The following is a 17,718-nucleotide window of genomic DNA, read 5'->3' as shown; positions in this document are numbered from 1 at the left end:
ATGAAGATCGCTTTTTATTTTTTTTTGTGAACTGAAAATTAAAAAAATGAAAATGAAAAAAAAAAAAAAAAAAAAAAGGTTGAATCATAAATTTAAAAAAAAAATGAAAAAATAAAAAAAATAAAATTATTATTTATTTTATTTTTTCTTCCACTTCTCTTTTTTTATTTTTTTTTTTTTTTTTTCCTCCCTACCTTTTTTTTATTTTTATTTTTCCCACCCTTCCCTATGGTTACCATTACCTCTTAAAGATTTTGATGGTTGATTGCACCTTCTCATAATCAAAAAATAATGTGGTGATGAATATGCTTTATTGATCAATTCCATTTCACATTCTTAATTAATATCAACAAATACAACAACAACTACTACCAATACTACCTCGACAACAAATTCAACAAGTTTAAATTCAGTCAATGGAAATAGTATTTGGTATAGAAATAGAAAATAGTGGATATAGTAATAGTTTAGGTGTTACTATGGAGATAGTATTGGTAGTATTAGTATTAGTAGTAGTTCAAGTGGATCAACAAATTTAAATAAAAAATTACATGTTAAATTTTATGTAAATGGTTATTTAAGGTTAATTTTGCAAATTAAATGACATTTGTATTAATGATAATGGTTATAAAAATTTGTGAGTTTAAAAATCATTTTGGGTTTATTATTGGATGATTATCATATTTAATTAATAATATCTCTATTATTTGATAATAAATTTAATTGACTATTACTTGTTGATTCTTTCATATTATTTATTTTTTATTTTTTATTTTTTTTTGTTGCTGTTGAAGTATTAATAATTATTAAAACATTATTGATGTTATAGTGCAAAGATAGATTTATAATCTCTCCAATCTTTGGCACAGAATCATTTGGTTCACCATTTTTAACAGTTTTAATAGTTCAACTTGTTCATCTGGTCATTTGGAAAATTTGGTTCATCTGTTAAACTTGTATCTTTTATAACTGATAAACCTGTAAAATCTGATACTAATGAATTAAATGAGCCAACCAAAAACTAGATAACCAGATGAACCTGATGAACCAAAAGAACTTGATAACCAGATGACCAATCAAATGAATTAAATGAACCAACCAAAAACTAGATTACCAGATGAACCAAATGAACCAAATGAACCAAATGAGCCAGAAGAACCAAATTAACCAAAAGAACTAGATGAACCAAATGGAATAGATTAACAAAATAAAACAAATAAACCATATAATCCAATTGGACCAAATTAACTAAATGAATAAGATTAAATAAGAAAATGTTTGATTAATTTTTTTTATTAGTTTGTCTCAAAAAGGATATTTGAAAATAAAATAATTGTGAAATATAAAAAAAGGTAAAACAGGTTTTTTATTTATTTATAAAAATTTATTTTAAATTTGTAAAAAAAATTTTTTTAATTGAGTCATCACCTAATTCGTATATATTATTGGAAACAAATAAAAAAAATAAAAAAAAAAATGATTGGGATAAAATTTAATAAAAAATACAATAAAAAAATATTTTTTAAATTTTTAATTAATGAAATCAAAACAGAACTAATCCACAAAAAAAAAAAAAAAAAAAAAAAAAAAAAAAAAATATAAATAGTTTTCCAATTGAATTTTATTTATTTATTTTATTTTATTTTATTTTATTTTATTTTTTATTCATTAAGATCCATTTCGTTTAATTTAGCAATATCATCTTCATAATCAGAAGCTTCTTCTTCTTCTTCTTCTTCCTCTTCTTCTTCGACAGATTCACAATCAATTTCATCCTCATCTAAATCAGATTCAAATTCAATACTTTTTTTTATATTTTCAAAACCATTTTTTAAAAAAACTTCATTTACATTTTCACCTTTTGAATTTTTAATTTCAATAATATGTTTAACGACTTTTTTCAACTCGCAATGTGCAGAATTGATTGACGAGTAATTTTCGACAAATTCTGGTGAACAAGAATTGATATCGTCAATTAAAGTACCAAAGAATTCATCATCGATAAAAGTGTTGAAAAGTTTTAAACAGTTTGTTTCTTTGGTATATTTATTGACCAATTTTAATATATTGGTAATGCCATCCAAATAGTAATGAAATAGATTTGATTGAGCTTGAGCTGTTGAATAATTCTTTTTCAAACAATCAAGACAATCATTCTGTATCAAGTAGAGCAATTGTGGATTGGAAGCACCAGTGATAGCGTTAATGATAGCCCAAGTGATTTCACGCTTAGTGTCCATATTGATTGTTGGCTTTTTACCGGTTTCAATAGCTCTTTTAACCAAACCCTCGTCTATGACTCTTTGAATTTGACTCGATGGACCACTGGTAATATTTGACAAACACCAATAACCCTCCTTCACCAATGAGGCTTTTGGTGATGATAAAAATTTAGGAAACACTTTCAATACATTAGATTGTAACAAAAACTCTGTAACATCGTCAGGACCCGAGAGCATATTACCAATGGTACGAAATCCAGGTATAATGCAACTGTTTTGATCGGATTTGAAAATGATTTCAATGATGATCTCTGCCAATCCCATCGATATGACATTACTAAAGATCTCTTTCTCCTCAGAGGTCGACTCAGTCAAGAATGATAACGCCCACAACGTGTCTGACACGATGTCCGCCTCTTTATGCCAAGTCAAGAGTAAACTCTTTATGGATGGTAATAGTGGCTTAATGAATCTAAATGCTGGACGTGGTGTGCCACGACATAGATTACTAATGGTCCAACTTATATTTGAAACTAGTGATTTCTTTGTATGAGTTTTCAATATCTCCACCAAATGTAATACTATACCCTCGTTGAGTATACTATCTCTATTTTGTGATGAATCACCAATGATATTACCTAATGCCCAAATGTTTTGTTCTAAAAAGTCAATATTATTACTGGTTGATAATAAATCAATTATACTCTTATGAATTTCATTCTCTACAATATAATTTGTATGTTCTGATGATCCTGATGCAACATTTGTTAATGCCCATGATGCTTCATATTGAATTGATGTATCTGTTTCATCAACTAAATATCTATGTAAAATTGGTACTAATCCTGAACTAATAACTCTATCAATTGGTGGATTATTTTCTTAATAAAAAAAAAAAAAAAAAAGAAATGGTTAATTATTTATTTATTTTATTTTATTTTAAAAAATTAAAAATAAAAAAAAAAACATACCAACAGATAAAATTTTTCTAACACATTGAACTGCTTCATATCTTTCTTGTCTATTTGGTGATGAAATATTTTTTAAAATTGAATAAAATTTATCATCCTAAGTATACATATATATATATAAATAAATAATAAAAATTAATTATTTATTTATTTATTTATTTATTAAAAAAATTGAAAAAAATAAAAAAAATAAAAAAAACTTACCAAAGTATCTTGGTGTAAAGAGTCATCGACATCCATTGTATATTTGTGGTGGTTGTTGTTGATGTATGTGTGTGAAAATATTTTAAAGAAAGTTTAAAAATTATAAAAAAAAAAAAAAAAACCTCTCAATTTAAAAAAAAAAAAATAATTAAAAAAAAAAAAATAATTAAAAAAAAAAAAACAAGATATTTTTTTTTTTTTTCTTTTTTTTTTAGTTTTTATTGGAAATTGTTTATTTTTATTTAAAGATTATCATGATGTGGGAAAATGCAAAGAATGTCAACACGAAAATCAATTTAATACGTTAAAAAAAAAAATTATTTATTTTTATATGTTACTAATATTATTTTATTTTATTTTATTTTATTTTATTTTATTTTATTTTATTTTATTTTATATTTTAAATTTAAATTAAAGCATGCTTTTTAAGTGCTTCAACAACATTTTCAACGCTTTCAACTTTTACACCACCTGATCTCTTTGGTGGTTCTTCAACTGAAATAATTTTAAGATTGCAATTAGTATCGACATTAAGGCTTTCTGGTGTTTCAACTTTTAATTCTGCTTTTTTAGATTTCATACTATAATTATAAATTTTTTTTTTTTTTTTTTTTTTTTTTTTTTTTTTTTTTTTAAATTATTAATTAATTTATTTATTTAAAAATAAAATAAAAAAATAAAATAAATATTTAATACTTACATATTTTGTAATTTTGCATATCTTGGTTCATTTAATCTAAGGTCACATGAAATTATAGCTGGTAATTTCATTGAAAGTGTTTCTAAACCACCATCAATTTCACGAGTAACATGTACACTATCATCTTTAATATCAACCTTTGATGCAAATGTTGCTAAATTATTATTATTGAAATTAGTAAAAACTTTATATAATAATATTAAATATATATTAAATTACCTTGTGGCCAATTTAATAAACCAGCTAACATTTGAGCAGTTTGATTACAATCATCATCAATTGCTTGTTTACCAAGAATGATTAAATTTGGTTTCTCTTTATCAACTAATTCTTTTAATAATTTTGCAACACTTAATGGTTGTAATTCAGCAGTGGTTTCAACGTGAATACCTTTATCTGCACCCATTGCAATTGCAGTTCTAATTGTTTCTTGTGATGTTTTTGGTCCCATTGAAACTGCAATGATCTCTTTTGCTAAATTTTTCTCTTTAATTCTGATTGCTTCTTCAACTGCAATCTCATCGAATGGGTTCATACTCATCTTTACATTTGCTGTTTCAACACCTGATTTATCACCTTTTACTCTAATCTTTACTGCATAATCAACAACACGTTTAATTGGTACTAAAATTTTTAATGACATCTTTTTATTTGATTAATCTTAATATGTTACTACAACAATAATAATGTGTTTCAATTAAAAAAAAAAAAAAAAAAATTAAAAAAAAATAAAATAAAAAAAAAAAAAATTAAAAAAAATGAAATTTTAAAAAAAAAAAAATAAAAAAAAATAAAAAAATTATCTTCAAAAAAATAATTTATTTTATTTTTTTTCCTTTTTTAAAATTTACTTATTTTATTAATCATTTCTATTTTTTATTTTTTGATGTTTGGAGTATTCTATTTATAGAATTTTTTTTTTTTTTTTTTTTTTTTTAAAAAAATCAAATAAAATCAAATAAGTAAATAATTTAAATTATACAAGTATTATTTATTTATTTATTTATATATTTATTTATTTATTTATTTATTTATTTATTTAATTTTTTTTTATTTTTTATTTTTTATTTTTTTTTTATTTTATATTTGTGGTATTTAAAATTAAATAAATATTTTTGGATATTCACCACTAAAAAAAAAAAAAATAAATCCAAGTTATTATCATTTTTTCCAACTTTTTATTATTTCTAAACATTGGTCTATACTAAAACGATCGTTATACTAAAAAAATATTAGTTTTTTTTTTTTTTTTTTTCAGTTTATTTTTTAAATGATTTACATACATGAGGTTGTGTCATATTATCAATGAAATCGTTTAAGTATGTTGATGTAATATTAAACTTTTTAATTAAAAAAGCCATAGTGCAACCTAAACTGAAAACATCCATTTTATATTTTTGAGTTTTAATATCACCATCACCTCTCAACTCTTCTCTATAAATTTCCTTTTAATGTTAAAATTAAAAATGTGAATTAGTTTAAACTATTTAAGATAAATATAGTATTTAAATACTTACTGGAGCTTGATATCCAAATGTACCATCACGTGAATAATAATTTTCTAAATGTTTTCCTTTGTATTGTGATATACCGAAATCAACTATAAATACCACGATTCCACCATTTCCATATCTTAGAGAAATTATATTTTCAGGTTTAACATCTCTATGAAATATACCAAGATTTTCCAATTGATGTAATTGAAAACAAAGTTGATATAATATGTTGAGTAAATCCATTTCATTTAAATTATCAATTTCAGATAAATTGCAACTACCATTGACATATGGAAACATTGCATAGATTTTATCATTTTCCAAATAATATCTTTCAATATTGGTGAAATCTGGTTCTTCTTGTTTACTCAATAAATAATAGAGTATATTTAATTCATTAGATTTCATATAATCCTCAACAGCAATACCATAATAATTTTCATCATTCACTTTACCATTATCCAACATTGCTGATTTTAAATCTTTTTTACCATATTTTAAAAAAACCACTGCATCTGGATGTGAAGATATAATTCCAAACTTTTTCCATTCTCTAATTTTTGAAATTGATCCAACTTCTTTTTGAATATAGTACTATAATAATAATAAAATTGATTGTTAAAAATTTTGTTAATTTAAATCATTATAAAAAACAATAATAATAATACATTACTCTTTTATCATAAATAACTAAATTTACTGTTGGTGAAATTGTTTTTATAATATCAACAGAAAGTAAATAAAATACATCTTTCATTGATATATCATTTTCAATAATATCCATGCAAATAATATCATTTAATATCTTTTTTTTATTTGATTGAATGATATTTGATACTATTGATGGTCTAGTTGATATTATTTCCAAAAAATCTTCCTTTTTTTTTTTTTTAAAAATTAAAAAAATTAATAAATAATACAATAAATAATATTTAAAAAATTATTGATCTTAATAAAAGTTTTATAAATACTTACAAATTGGAAATATATATCAATTCCATACATTTGTTTGATAAAATATAAGAAATCAAAACATAAATATTGAGGTATGCTTTCATTATCAATATCGTTTGAAGAATTAATATTATCAAAATCAATTTTCCTAATATCAAATAAAACTAATAATGTTGTTTTTGATGGATTCTTGAAAAGGTATTGCAAGAAATATAAAAATGATCTTAAAATAATAATATTACTATAACTGTTTTTTTTTTTAGAAAAAATAATAAAAATTAATAATTAATAATGATTTAAAATAAAATTTATGGTACAAATCAAATACTCACTCTTTTTCTTGATTAAAATCTTCAATTGTTTTAATTATACCATTTACTTTAAAAAATTGAAATGATGTATTTATATCTTGAACAATTAATGTTGGTTCAATTAATATTTCATCGATTGAATTATTAGGATTTGGAATTTCAAATATCTTTGATTGTTTTTGTGGTCTTTGATTAAATTGCTTTCTTAAACATGTGAATTTCTATATATGTACAATTGATATCAGGCAATGTTAATATAATATTTAAATAATTAAATAAAAAATAAATAAGTAATATACATACATCACTTGTTTCAATTTTTTCAAGTTCCATAATATATAAATGATATTGAACCATTGAAAATGGATCATCAATATGATTTGGTTCAATTAAATTAATAATATTGTATTGAGTATTTCCAATGATAATTTTTGCAAATATATCATTTTGGATTTGATAATGAAAAACATTAATTTTAATATCATTCAATAATGGTAAAAGCATTTTTAAATAATAATAAATATTTAATTCATTATAAACAATTGAATTGTGAACATTACCACTACCTAAAATATTACAAAACCAACTTAATTCACTTAAAATTCTTAAAAATGAAAAATAACTTTTCATTTTCACTAGTTGATCACCTTCTTCTTCTTGATTATTTAAATTTCCAAATACCCATTTACCAATATCATAGAATGATCTAATAAATCCGTCACTTGAAAATGGTGAAACTGAATTTGAATAATATAATTCAAATTTATTATCATCTTCTAGAGATATTACTAAATTAAAACTATCTATATAATATGTGTGAGAATGTTTATAATGTAGTGGTATTAATAATTTAAAGTAATTTAAAATTGAATTTTTAATCTTATAATAACAATATCAATACAAACATTCATATATCGATTTAAGATGTGTTTTCAATTCTTGAATATTATTCAAATGTTGGACAATTAAGTTTTTAAAAATTTTCATTCTATCAATTTTTGTTGTTGTAGATGATGATTGTTTAGTGAGTTCCATTTTTTTAGTTGTATTTAATAATTTTTTTGGAATTTCGAATACAAAGTAATGAGAATTATTAACTTTGTCATAATAAGTTTGAATATATTTAAATCTTTTCATTGATGGAAATGAAGAATAATGTAAGAGTTTTCTAATATATATATTCTTATTTTCATTAAAACTTGAAATAAGCTCTAAACTCTTATATGGTTCAATTGCATAACACTAATTATTAAAAAAATAAGATAATTAGTTAAATGAATGAAAAATTAAAAAAAAACAATTAAATTTTTTTTTTTTTGCATACCTTATAATGATTTTCAACAAAATAAAAATATCTTGTGGTAAGAATTTGATTTAAACTATCAACACAATGAATTATTTTATTTTTATCAATAAGTTTTGTTAAAGATTCTTTTAATTCATAATTAAATATTAAAGTTTCAAAATTATTAAAATAAAAATCTAATCCTGAATTTGAATAAGTTTCCAATAATTTACATTTTTCTTTTTGAATCATTTTAATTAATTGTAAAATAATATCAACTGTTGGTAATTTTGTTTTATCTAATTCCTATAATTTATTGATTTATTTATTAATTAATATTATTTGGTATTTGTTTAGTATTTAAATTTAAGTATGTCTTATACTACCACTTACTTTTGCTAATTTTAAAATATCTACTATCAAGCCATCCTTAGTGTGATCTCCAAAAATGTTTAAAAAAATATGTAATTTAGTATTTGATGAATGGCTAAATGCATAAGACCTAAAAGGAAATAAAAATTTAAAATTATGTTGTGATAATTTTGTTGTTGTTGCTGTTGTTGTTGTTGGTGTTGTTGCTGTTGGTGTTGGTGTTGTTGTTGCAGTTGGTGTTGGTGGTCTTGGTGTAGTTTCTGATGATGGTGGTATAATAAAAAGGGTGCCCATATTCTTTTCTAATAATGCATTGTACATGAAATCTGGACCATTTTCAGCAATTTCAAATATGACTAAAATTAAATGAAATATTGCTTTTAATTGAACATCGCCTGTTAATTCACCATAAGGTAAATCTCTGATAAATTTTTGAAAATTATATTTATGATTTGAAAAAATGTGGATACATTTTGTGGATGTGGGTGGAATTTGTGCTTGACTATCATCTGAATTTATAAAATTATCATATATAGGAGTTGCTTGTCTATCAATAACTATTTCATCATGATAAGATAATGACTTTAAAACTTCTGATTTTAACACAAATTCTATATGACTATTGGCAATTTCATAATTTTTACCACCAGTTTCTGTTTTAAAATGGCCTAATAATAACTCTGATGCGAGCCTATCAGTATTTTCATTCCATTCAAATTCAGCAACCTCAATGGGACCATCACTATTATTATTATTATTATTATTATTATTATTATTATTATTATTATTATTATTATTATTATTATTATTATTATTATTATTATTATTATTATTATTATTATTATCTTCAATACTAATAACGTTATCAATATAATAAAAGTTTCTAAGTAATGCCTGAATTGCACCATATGCTCGGTATTCTTTTTCTTTAATTTTGATTTTAATTTGAATTGGTTTTACATCTTTTTTGAGTATATTTAATTTATTATTTTTAAAATATTCAATACAATCTTTTGAAAGTGGATGAGTGAAATCATCAAACTCTGTAAATGAAATATTATCATACTGACATACCATAAATTCAATTAATTGATCAACGGTTGGTCTTTCTGTTGATTCATTTGAACACATCATTTCAAATAAAATTTTATTTATTTTATTATATTGATTTTGTTGAACCCTATTTAATAATAGTAGTAAAGTTTTACCTAATCCATAGATATCAATGGTTCCTGTATATCCACCTCTTTTTATAACGTCCTGAATAACCCCACCCCCAATAAAATATATAATTATATATTAGTTTTCAATAATATACTATTAAAATGTTATAATTTATATAATGTTGTGTTTTACTTACAGGAGCAATATATTGATTTGTACCAATCAATGTTGAACTATTAATAGTTTTAACCTGTGTTGAACTTCCTAAATCACATAAATAATAATCATTTACAATTGAACCATCTTTTAATTTTACTGATTTGATTAAAATGTTATCTATTCCACATATGTAGTTGTAAACATTTTGTTAGATTATTGTATAGGCCACAAAACACACACACAAGCACATGAGTAGTAATTTTCAAAAAAAAAAAAATATCACACTTACCAGGCTTGATGTCTCTGTGAATAATAACAGTTTGAAATTCTTTAAAAATGATTAACATTTTTAAAAACAAATAAATTATATCACCATTTTTAATACTAAAACATTTTTTATTAGTACTATTTTTAACTTTTATTATTATTTATTAATTTATAATTACATTTTTAGAGAAGATAAATCACCACCATCATAAAATTCAGTAATAATATATTGCTTTTTAATTTTTTCTTTCTCTTGTTGATTTTCTAAAATTATAAAATGTTCAATATATTTTGAAATATTTAAATGTGGATATTTAATGGTATCGGAAAATTTTTTTAAATTAATATATTCTGATTTCCTTTTTTCATTATCTATATTTGAATTTTGAGTATATATAATTTCTTTACAAATAAACTATAAAAATATGTATATTGAAATCAGAATAATTAAAACTTTGTATATATTTATATTGATTAACAATATATTACCTTTTCATTTGATTTATTTAAAACGATATAAACATTTCTTTCTTCATCCTTATCAGCAAAGCTTTTTAATAAACTATGAATTTTATATTCTCCCACTATAATTTCATTCATTTTATTACAATTGTTCACTAATCCTTCTTTTATATAAAACCTGGTTTATATTTTTTATTTTTTTATTTATTTTTTTATTTATTTATTTATTTATTTATTTATTTATTTATTTATTTATTTATTTATTTATTTATTTATTTATTTATTTATTTTTATTGATCTAATTTTAAAAAAAAAAAAAAAAAATTTATTTTGAAATTTATACTGCATTTTGAAATGATTTGTTCTTAAAAAATTAAGTCTATCAGATCAAAAAAAAAATAAAAAAAATAAAAAAGATATTTTTTTTTTTTTTTTTTTTTTTTTTTTTTTTTTTTTTTGGAAATTATTAAGTGATAAATTTTTTTTTAATCGACATTATCTCAATTGAAATTTCGTTGGTTAAAAAAAAAAAAAAAACGATCTCATTTTAAAATGTTTGAGACAAATAATTTTTTAAATTTCCTTCACGATAATAAAAAGTAATTTAAAATAAATTTGGTTTTATAAAATGTTTATCTGTATTTTAGATTTTTGTTTGAACTTTTTTATTTGATACCAAATAATAAAAACATAATACGAAAAATTATAAAAATAAAATAAAATTAAAATTAAAAATAATAAAAAATTATATTATAATTAAAATTATTGTTATTTATTTTTTTAAAAACAAAATGTAACTTGTTGTTGTTAGTAAAAGTTTTATTTCTATTTTTATTTTTATTTTTATTTTTTTTTTTTTTTTTTTTTTTTTTTTTTTTTTGGAACCAACCCATTTTTTTTTTTTTTTTTAAATTTTTTTTTTTTTATAATAAAATTTTAGAAAAAAAAAAAAAAAAAAAAAATATTAATCCACTATCAACACTTTCAATCACAATCACACATATAACCTCAGTATATATATATTTTTTTTATTTTTTTATTTTTTTATTTTTTTATTTTTTTATTTTTATTTTTGTTTCATTTTGTTTAAAAAAAAAATCAAAAAAAATCACATTTAACACACACATCCAAAAATAAAAATAAAAATAAAAAAAATAAAAAAAAGAAATTTTTTTTTTTTTTTTAATTTTTTCTTTTTTTTATTCTTTTCTCAAAAACCACACTCCCAGTACATTACTCATTCACAAAACTCACCATCAAGATAGTATCACACACACACACACAATAAAAATAAATAAAAATAAATAAAATTAAATAAATAAATAATATAAATAGTTTTTATAATTTTCTTTCTCACTTTTTTTTTTTTTTTTTTTTTTTACAAAGAAAAAAAAAAAAAAAAAAAAAAAAATACACTTTTTAAAAAAGAAAAAAAACTTTCTAACTCACACACACACACATACACATACACACAGATACATACACATACATACATAAAATCAAATATATAAAATGAGTAAATCAGCAGCATTTCTTTGTAAGAAAAAAGCAGCATTACAATGGATAGAGAATGTATTGGATATTAAAATTGATCAAAGTAAAGATTTTGCACAGATTTTAGATGATGGTGTATTATTATGTAAAGTTATGCATACGATTAGTCCAAGATTAATGCCAAGAATTTCCAATCCAGATACAGCCAATACACCAAAAACAACCATTCGTTTCAAATACAATGAAAACATATCTTTCTTTATTCAAGCATGTGCTGATATGGGTGTACCACGTCATAAAAGATTCACATTATTAGATATCGTTAATAATCAAATCACTTATTCAAATATTAGAAGAGTAATTGAATGTTTAGAATCTGTTTGTAAAGTAAGTTTTATTATTATTTATTTATTTTTTTTTTTTTTTTTCCCTATTAATAAAAATAAAAACTTATTTATTTTTTTATTTTTATTTTATTTATTTTTATTTTATTTATTTTTATTATATTAATTTTATTATAAAAAAATTATAGATTGCAAATTCAGATAGCAATTATGATTTTTCAGTTGAATGGCCACAACTTAATGCAGAGGAAGAGAAATTTTCAAATGATCAAATTAATCATGCAGAACAATTGTTAGCACAATTTACAATTAGAGAGAATAAAAGACAAGAAGTAATTAAAAAGAGTCAAACTCAAAATGAGGGTAACTCTGTTGAAGAAACTAAAAATCAATTATTCAAACATATCGCCGCACAAAAGCAACTTTATCCTGATAATAGTCCTGTTTTAAGGGTAAATAATTTAAATAATAATAATTTAAATAATAATAATAATAATAATTGTAGTAATAGTGGTGGTATTATTAATAATAGTATTAGTAATAATAATAGTAAAAATAATAGTACACTATCATCACCCTCATCATCTTACTCTTCTTTATCATCTTCACCTCTTTTTTCAACTTCATCAATATCTACCAACTCTATGGATGACTTTATAAAGGATGAGACTGTTAATAGTGGAAACAATATAAATAGTAATAGTAGTTTAAGTGATAGTTGCAATAGTACTGGTAGTATAAGATATAATAAAAGTGATCTTAATATTAAAAATAAAAATGTAGATAATAATAATAATAATAATAATAGTAGTAGTAGTAGTAGTAGTAGTAATAATAGTAGTTATATTAGTAGTAATAGTAGTAATAATAATAATAATAATAATAATAAAAATAATAATAGTTTGGGGGAATTTTCATTTAAAGATATATTAAAAAAATGGAAAGAACCTTCTTTTTTTAATAGTACAAAATATAATAATAACAACAATAATAATAATAATAATAATAATAGTAACAGTCATAATAATAATAATAATAATAATAATAATAATAATAATAATAATAATAATAATAATAATAATAATAATAATAATAATAATAGTAATAATAGTGTTTTTAATAATAATACCAGTAAATCAAAATCAGTATTTATATCATCAAATGGGACATCATATAATAGCCCATATTGTACAATAAAATTCAAACCAAATAAAAATAATGATAATTATAATAATAATAATAATAATAACAACAGCAACCCTACTCAACAAGCACAATCACCCCCAAAAACATTGGATCAATGGAAATATTCAAGTACAACTCACTATAATAGCGCAAATAGTAATAACTTGATTTCTAGAAATCGTAGTGTCAGCAGTAGTGCCGGAAGTATAAATAATACAAGTTTAAATCATTTTAGTAGTAGTTATGGTGATATTAGTGAAAGTTTAAAAGATAATAATAAAAATAATAACAGTGATAATAATAATAATAATAATAATAATAATAACAATAGTAATAGTACTAGTAATAGTAATAATTATGATAATCCTAAAAGTAACACAACTAAAAAAGATAATAGCATCAATGAAATCAATAAAGAAGAGGTAGTTGATAAAGTTGAAATCAATGATGATGATGTTGATAATGTTTGTAATCACAAAGCCACACTCCACCAAAACCATAATCACTTATTTGACAAACAAAAAAAAAAAAAAAAAAAAAAAAAAAAAAACTAATGCCTTTACTAACTATGCTTTAATATTTTATTTTATTTTTTTATTATAATTAAATAGTCACCAAAATCTGATAGAAATAGTTTATCACAACCAGCATCACCAATTATTACTGGTTATGTAAAGGGTACTTCAGCACCAGATCAAGTATCATTAAATAATTCACCAGCAACTTCACCAGTTGTTAAATCTTCTGATACTGCTTCACCAACTAAATCAACTGTAGTTTCAACTGCAACTGTAACACCATCAACAACAACTACAACAACAACAACTACTACTACCTCCACCAGTTCCGTAAATGCAACATCAACATCAACATCAACATCAACACCAACACCAACACCAACACCAACAACTACTGTACAACAACCAACACCAACAACAAATGTAACAACACCAACACCAACAACAACAACAACAACAACAACTAAAACAACAACAAAATTATCATTAGAAGAAAGAGCAGCAATTAGAATTCAAAGAGCAACAAGAGCATGGATTGAAAGAAATAGAAAGAAAATTCAAGCACGTGATTCAGCTTATAGAGAAAGAATTGTACAAGAGATTATGAAAACAGAAGTTGAATATATTAATCGTTTAGCATTTCTTCATGATCATATTTTAAAGGATCTTAGAGAAGCCATTGAAAAGGGATCACCAATTATTTCACAAGAGGAAGTTCAATCTATTTTTAGTGAAGTATCAATTATCTTGTCATACAATAAACGTTTATTGATCGATTTAGAGGGTAGAACTAAAGACTGGAAAGTGGATACATTGATTGGTGATATCTTTATAAAGTTTTCCAATTTCCTAAAGATCTACTCTCAATATAGTAGAAGTTATAGCGAAGCGATGGGTGTACTAAATGAATGTAAGAAACAAACCAAATTCAAATCCTATTTGAACAAAGTTAAGGAATCAAACGAAGAGATCAAGTTACGTGGTTTGGAGGATTACTTAATTAGACCCATTCAACGTATTCCAAGATACTCATTATTGATCAAAGATATGATTGGTCATACTTGGCCAACACATCCAGACTATGAACAATTGAAAATCGCCTTTGAAAAGATTAATAGTGTCGCAGAGAATATGAATGAAATGAGAAAGGAGGCTGAAAGTATCATGAAGTTGGCAGAGATTCAAGAGAAATTAGATGGTGATCAAACTCAACAACTCGCTAAATCTCATAGACGTTTCATTAAGGAAGGTGAATTTCATGAGGTACTACCAAAGGGAAAGAAAAGTTTAATCGTACTCTATCTCTTTAATGATAGTTTGGCAATCACTCGTCCAAATAAATCAAGTGGTTCCTCTTTCTTTGGTAAACAAAAAACAATTCGTCTTCAATTCGAACAAATCATTTTCCTTCATCAATTGGTGCTAAAAGAGTTTGAAGGTTCATTAAATCTTCAAATTCTAAAAGAAAAATCATTCTCTATGATGATTACTGCCCCCGATAAAGATACTCTCTCCGAATGGATTAAAGCAATTAACATTGAAAAAGTAGAATATCAAAAGACCCTAAGTGATCATAACGATAGACAAATGAGTCATGTCGTTGAAAAAGCTGAACAAACTAAACAAAAAATTGAAGAGAAATTCACTCGTTCCTCTGGTCAATACAATACCAAGGATGTTGAATCAATAGGTGGTAATGAAAATCATGCCTCCCATGGTAGTAACAATAGTTTATCCGGTAGTAATGGTGGTAATTCCTCTGAAGAATTATCAAATTCACTTGGTGATATGAAATCTGGTAAAATGTCTTTACGTGAAAGAAGAGTTAAATTGGCTCAAGAATCAAAAACAAAAAGATTATCTGGTACAAGTTCTTCATTTACAAATTTAAATGATCAAAATTTAAAAGATTCAAAATAAATAAAAAAAAAATAAAAAAAAAAAGAGATAATGGTACAATATTATTAAAAAAAAATAATAAATAATAATAATAATAATTAGCAATAATCAATATCATAATGGAAATAATTAATAATTAATAAACGTTTAAATGGTATATAGTTTGTATATTCATATTTATAATATCATTTTATTTTTAGTTCTCATTAAATTATTTTATTTTTATTTTTATTTTTTCATTTTTTATTTTTAGTTTTTTTTTTTTTTTCTAACACAACCATACGATTTTTTTTTTTTTTTTTTTTTTAATTTTTTAATTTTTTTTTTTTTTCATTTTCTTTTAAATACATATAAATAAAGATGTCGACTGAAAATGATGAAATAGATGACTTTTTTAAAGAAATCGAAAATGTGGGTGATTCTTCAAAAAATACTAATAACATTATAACACAGACTAACTCAAATTCGAATTCTAATAGTGGTGGTACAGCACCTTCACCAGCCACTACTAGTAGTGCAAATACAGCAGGTATAAAAAGAAAATTAGATGATACACCAACCACTACTACTACACCAACTACAACAACTACAACTACTACTACTACTACTACCTCAAATACAACATCAACAAATGTTGGTGTTAAACCAATGATACCTCCTTCATTAATGAAAAAGAAACAAATGGTATCAAAAACTTCAATAAATAGTAATACACCAAGTAAAGCTGTAGTATCTTCAAAAGCAGTTACATATTCAGCAAATACAATCAATTTATTAGCTAATGACAAACCAAAAGTTTCAGTTAATTATCCAACCACCACAGCAACAAATTTATCAATTGCAGCACTTAGACCTCAAGTTACAATGGAAGAACCAAAAAAAAACACAAATATAGTTATGGAAGCTGCTGGTGAAAAATGGACTGATCATACTTTAGCTGAATGGGATCCAAATGATTTTCGTATATTCGTTGGTGATCTTGGTAATGATGTCACCGAAGAAATGTTAAGACAAGCATTTTTAAAATATCCAACCTTTTTAAAAGCAAAAGTTATCTTTGATAAAGTTGGTAAATCTAGAGGTTTTGGTTTTGTTTCTTTTTCAAGTTCATCAGATTATATCTCTGCTTTTAATACAATGAATGGAAAATATATTGGTAATCGTCCAATTAAATTACGTAAAAGTAAATGGAAGGATAGATTAGCTTCAAATAATAAATAAATAAAATTTTAGTGTAAAAAAAAAACAAACAAACAAATAAACAAATAAACTTTTAATATTTTTTAATTAAAAAATAATCATTACACACTTTTTCTTTTGTTTATTTTCTTAAATAAATAAATAAATAAATAAGGTTTTATTAAATGTTTTTCGATATTTCTTTTTTTTTTTTTTTTTTTTATAAAAATAATAGAATTACAATAAAATAATATATATATGAATATTAAAACTATTCATTTTTTTTTTTTTTATGGGGTTTAAAAATTATTATTGTTATTCAGCTGGGGCAGAGTATAATGGATTATTACCATTGTTTTGATTTTGAGTGTAAAGTGGATTTGATTGTGAACCAGTCATAACATTACCACGACTTGTTTTCCAAGTATCATAAGCTTTCTTACCACCAAAAATAGCAAGACCAGCGGCGACAGCACCACCAATTGCAATACCAGCAGCAGCGGCAGCACCAATACCAACACCAACTTTAACA

At 22.6% G+C, this 17,718-nt stretch overlaps 7 protein-coding genes across 7 annotated transcripts in view; 3 read left to right on the top strand and 4 right to left on the bottom strand.

Moving 5' to 3' along the window:
• Positions 1-416: 416 nt before the first annotated feature.
• On the top strand, positions 417-539 carry DDB_G0277995 (hypothetical protein; the record flags this gene model as incomplete). The annotated part of the gene is made up of 1 exon (XM_636968.1): positions 417-539. One exon carries the CDS (start codon positions 417-419, stop codon positions 537-539), a length of 123 nt encoding a protein of 40 aa, XP_642060.1.
• A 1,122-nt stretch (positions 540-1,661) lies between these two features.
• Positions 1,662-3,433, bottom strand: DDB_G0277993 (hypothetical protein; the record flags this gene model as incomplete). The annotated part of the gene is made up of 3 exons (XM_636967.1): positions 1,662-3,103; positions 3,194-3,290; positions 3,398-3,433. 3 exons carry the CDS (start codon positions 3,431-3,433, stop codon positions 1,662-1,664), a joined length of 1,575 nt encoding a protein of 524 aa, XP_642059.1.
• A 370-nt stretch (positions 3,434-3,803) lies between these two features.
• Positions 3,804-4,740, bottom strand: etfb (electron transfer flavoprotein beta subunit; the record flags this gene model as incomplete). The annotated part of the gene is made up of 3 exons (XM_636966.1): positions 3,804-3,978; positions 4,098-4,251; positions 4,317-4,740. 3 exons carry the CDS (start codon positions 4,738-4,740, stop codon positions 3,804-3,806), a joined length of 753 nt encoding a protein of 250 aa, XP_642058.1.
• A 616-nt stretch (positions 4,741-5,356) lies between these two features.
• Positions 5,357-10,705, bottom strand: DDB_G0277989 (hypothetical protein; the record flags this gene model as incomplete). Its single annotated transcript, XM_636965.1, has 13 exons — positions 5,357-5,542; positions 5,615-6,187; positions 6,267-6,470; positions 6,569-6,794; positions 6,880-7,079; positions 7,162-7,661; positions 7,764-8,100; positions 8,183-8,449; positions 8,537-9,775; positions 9,876-9,982; positions 10,128-10,243; positions 10,285-10,520; positions 10,595-10,705. The coding sequence occupies 13 exons, from the start codon at positions 10,703-10,705 to the stop codon at positions 5,357-5,359; spliced, it is 4,302 nt and encodes a 1,433-aa protein (XP_642057.1).
• Positions 10,706-12,079: 1,374 nt separating this feature from the next.
• gxcA (IQ calmodulin-binding domain-containing protein) lies at positions 12,080-16,028 on the top strand (the record flags this gene model as incomplete). Its single annotated transcript, XM_636964.1, has 3 exons — positions 12,080-12,448; positions 12,594-14,054; positions 14,202-16,028. 3 exons carry the CDS (start codon positions 12,080-12,082, stop codon positions 16,026-16,028), a joined length of 3,657 nt encoding a protein of 1,218 aa, XP_642056.1.
• A 339-nt stretch (positions 16,029-16,367) lies between these two features.
• Positions 16,368-17,228, top strand: ssbA (ssRNA-binding protein; the record flags this gene model as incomplete). Its single annotated transcript, XM_636963.1, has 1 exon — positions 16,368-17,228. The coding sequence occupies one exon, from the start codon at positions 16,368-16,370 to the stop codon at positions 17,226-17,228; it is 861 nt and encodes a 286-aa protein (XP_642055.1).
• A 273-nt stretch (positions 17,229-17,501) lies between these two features.
• The window catches only part of psiF (PA14 domain-containing protein), a gene marked incomplete at both ends in the record, with an annotated part of 3,122 nt that continues 2,905 nt past the window's right edge, over positions 17,502-17,718 (bottom strand). The window contains one exon of the mRNA XM_636962.1: positions 17,502-17,718. This exon is cut by the window's right edge and continues 697 nt beyond it. Within this exon, the coding sequence (XP_642054.1) occupies positions 17,502-17,718 (217 nt within the window).

This window comes from Dictyostelium discoideum, assembly GCF_000004695.1.
Source record: "Dictyostelium discoideum AX4 chromosome 3 chromosome, whole genome shotgun sequence".
In the NCBI taxonomy this organism is placed as follows: domain Eukaryota; phylum Evosea; class Eumycetozoa; order Dictyosteliales; family Dictyosteliaceae; genus Dictyostelium; species Dictyostelium discoideum.
The sequence above is the reverse complement of the archived record's forward strand: the minus strand, read 5'-3'. Positions and strand labels throughout refer to the sequence as shown.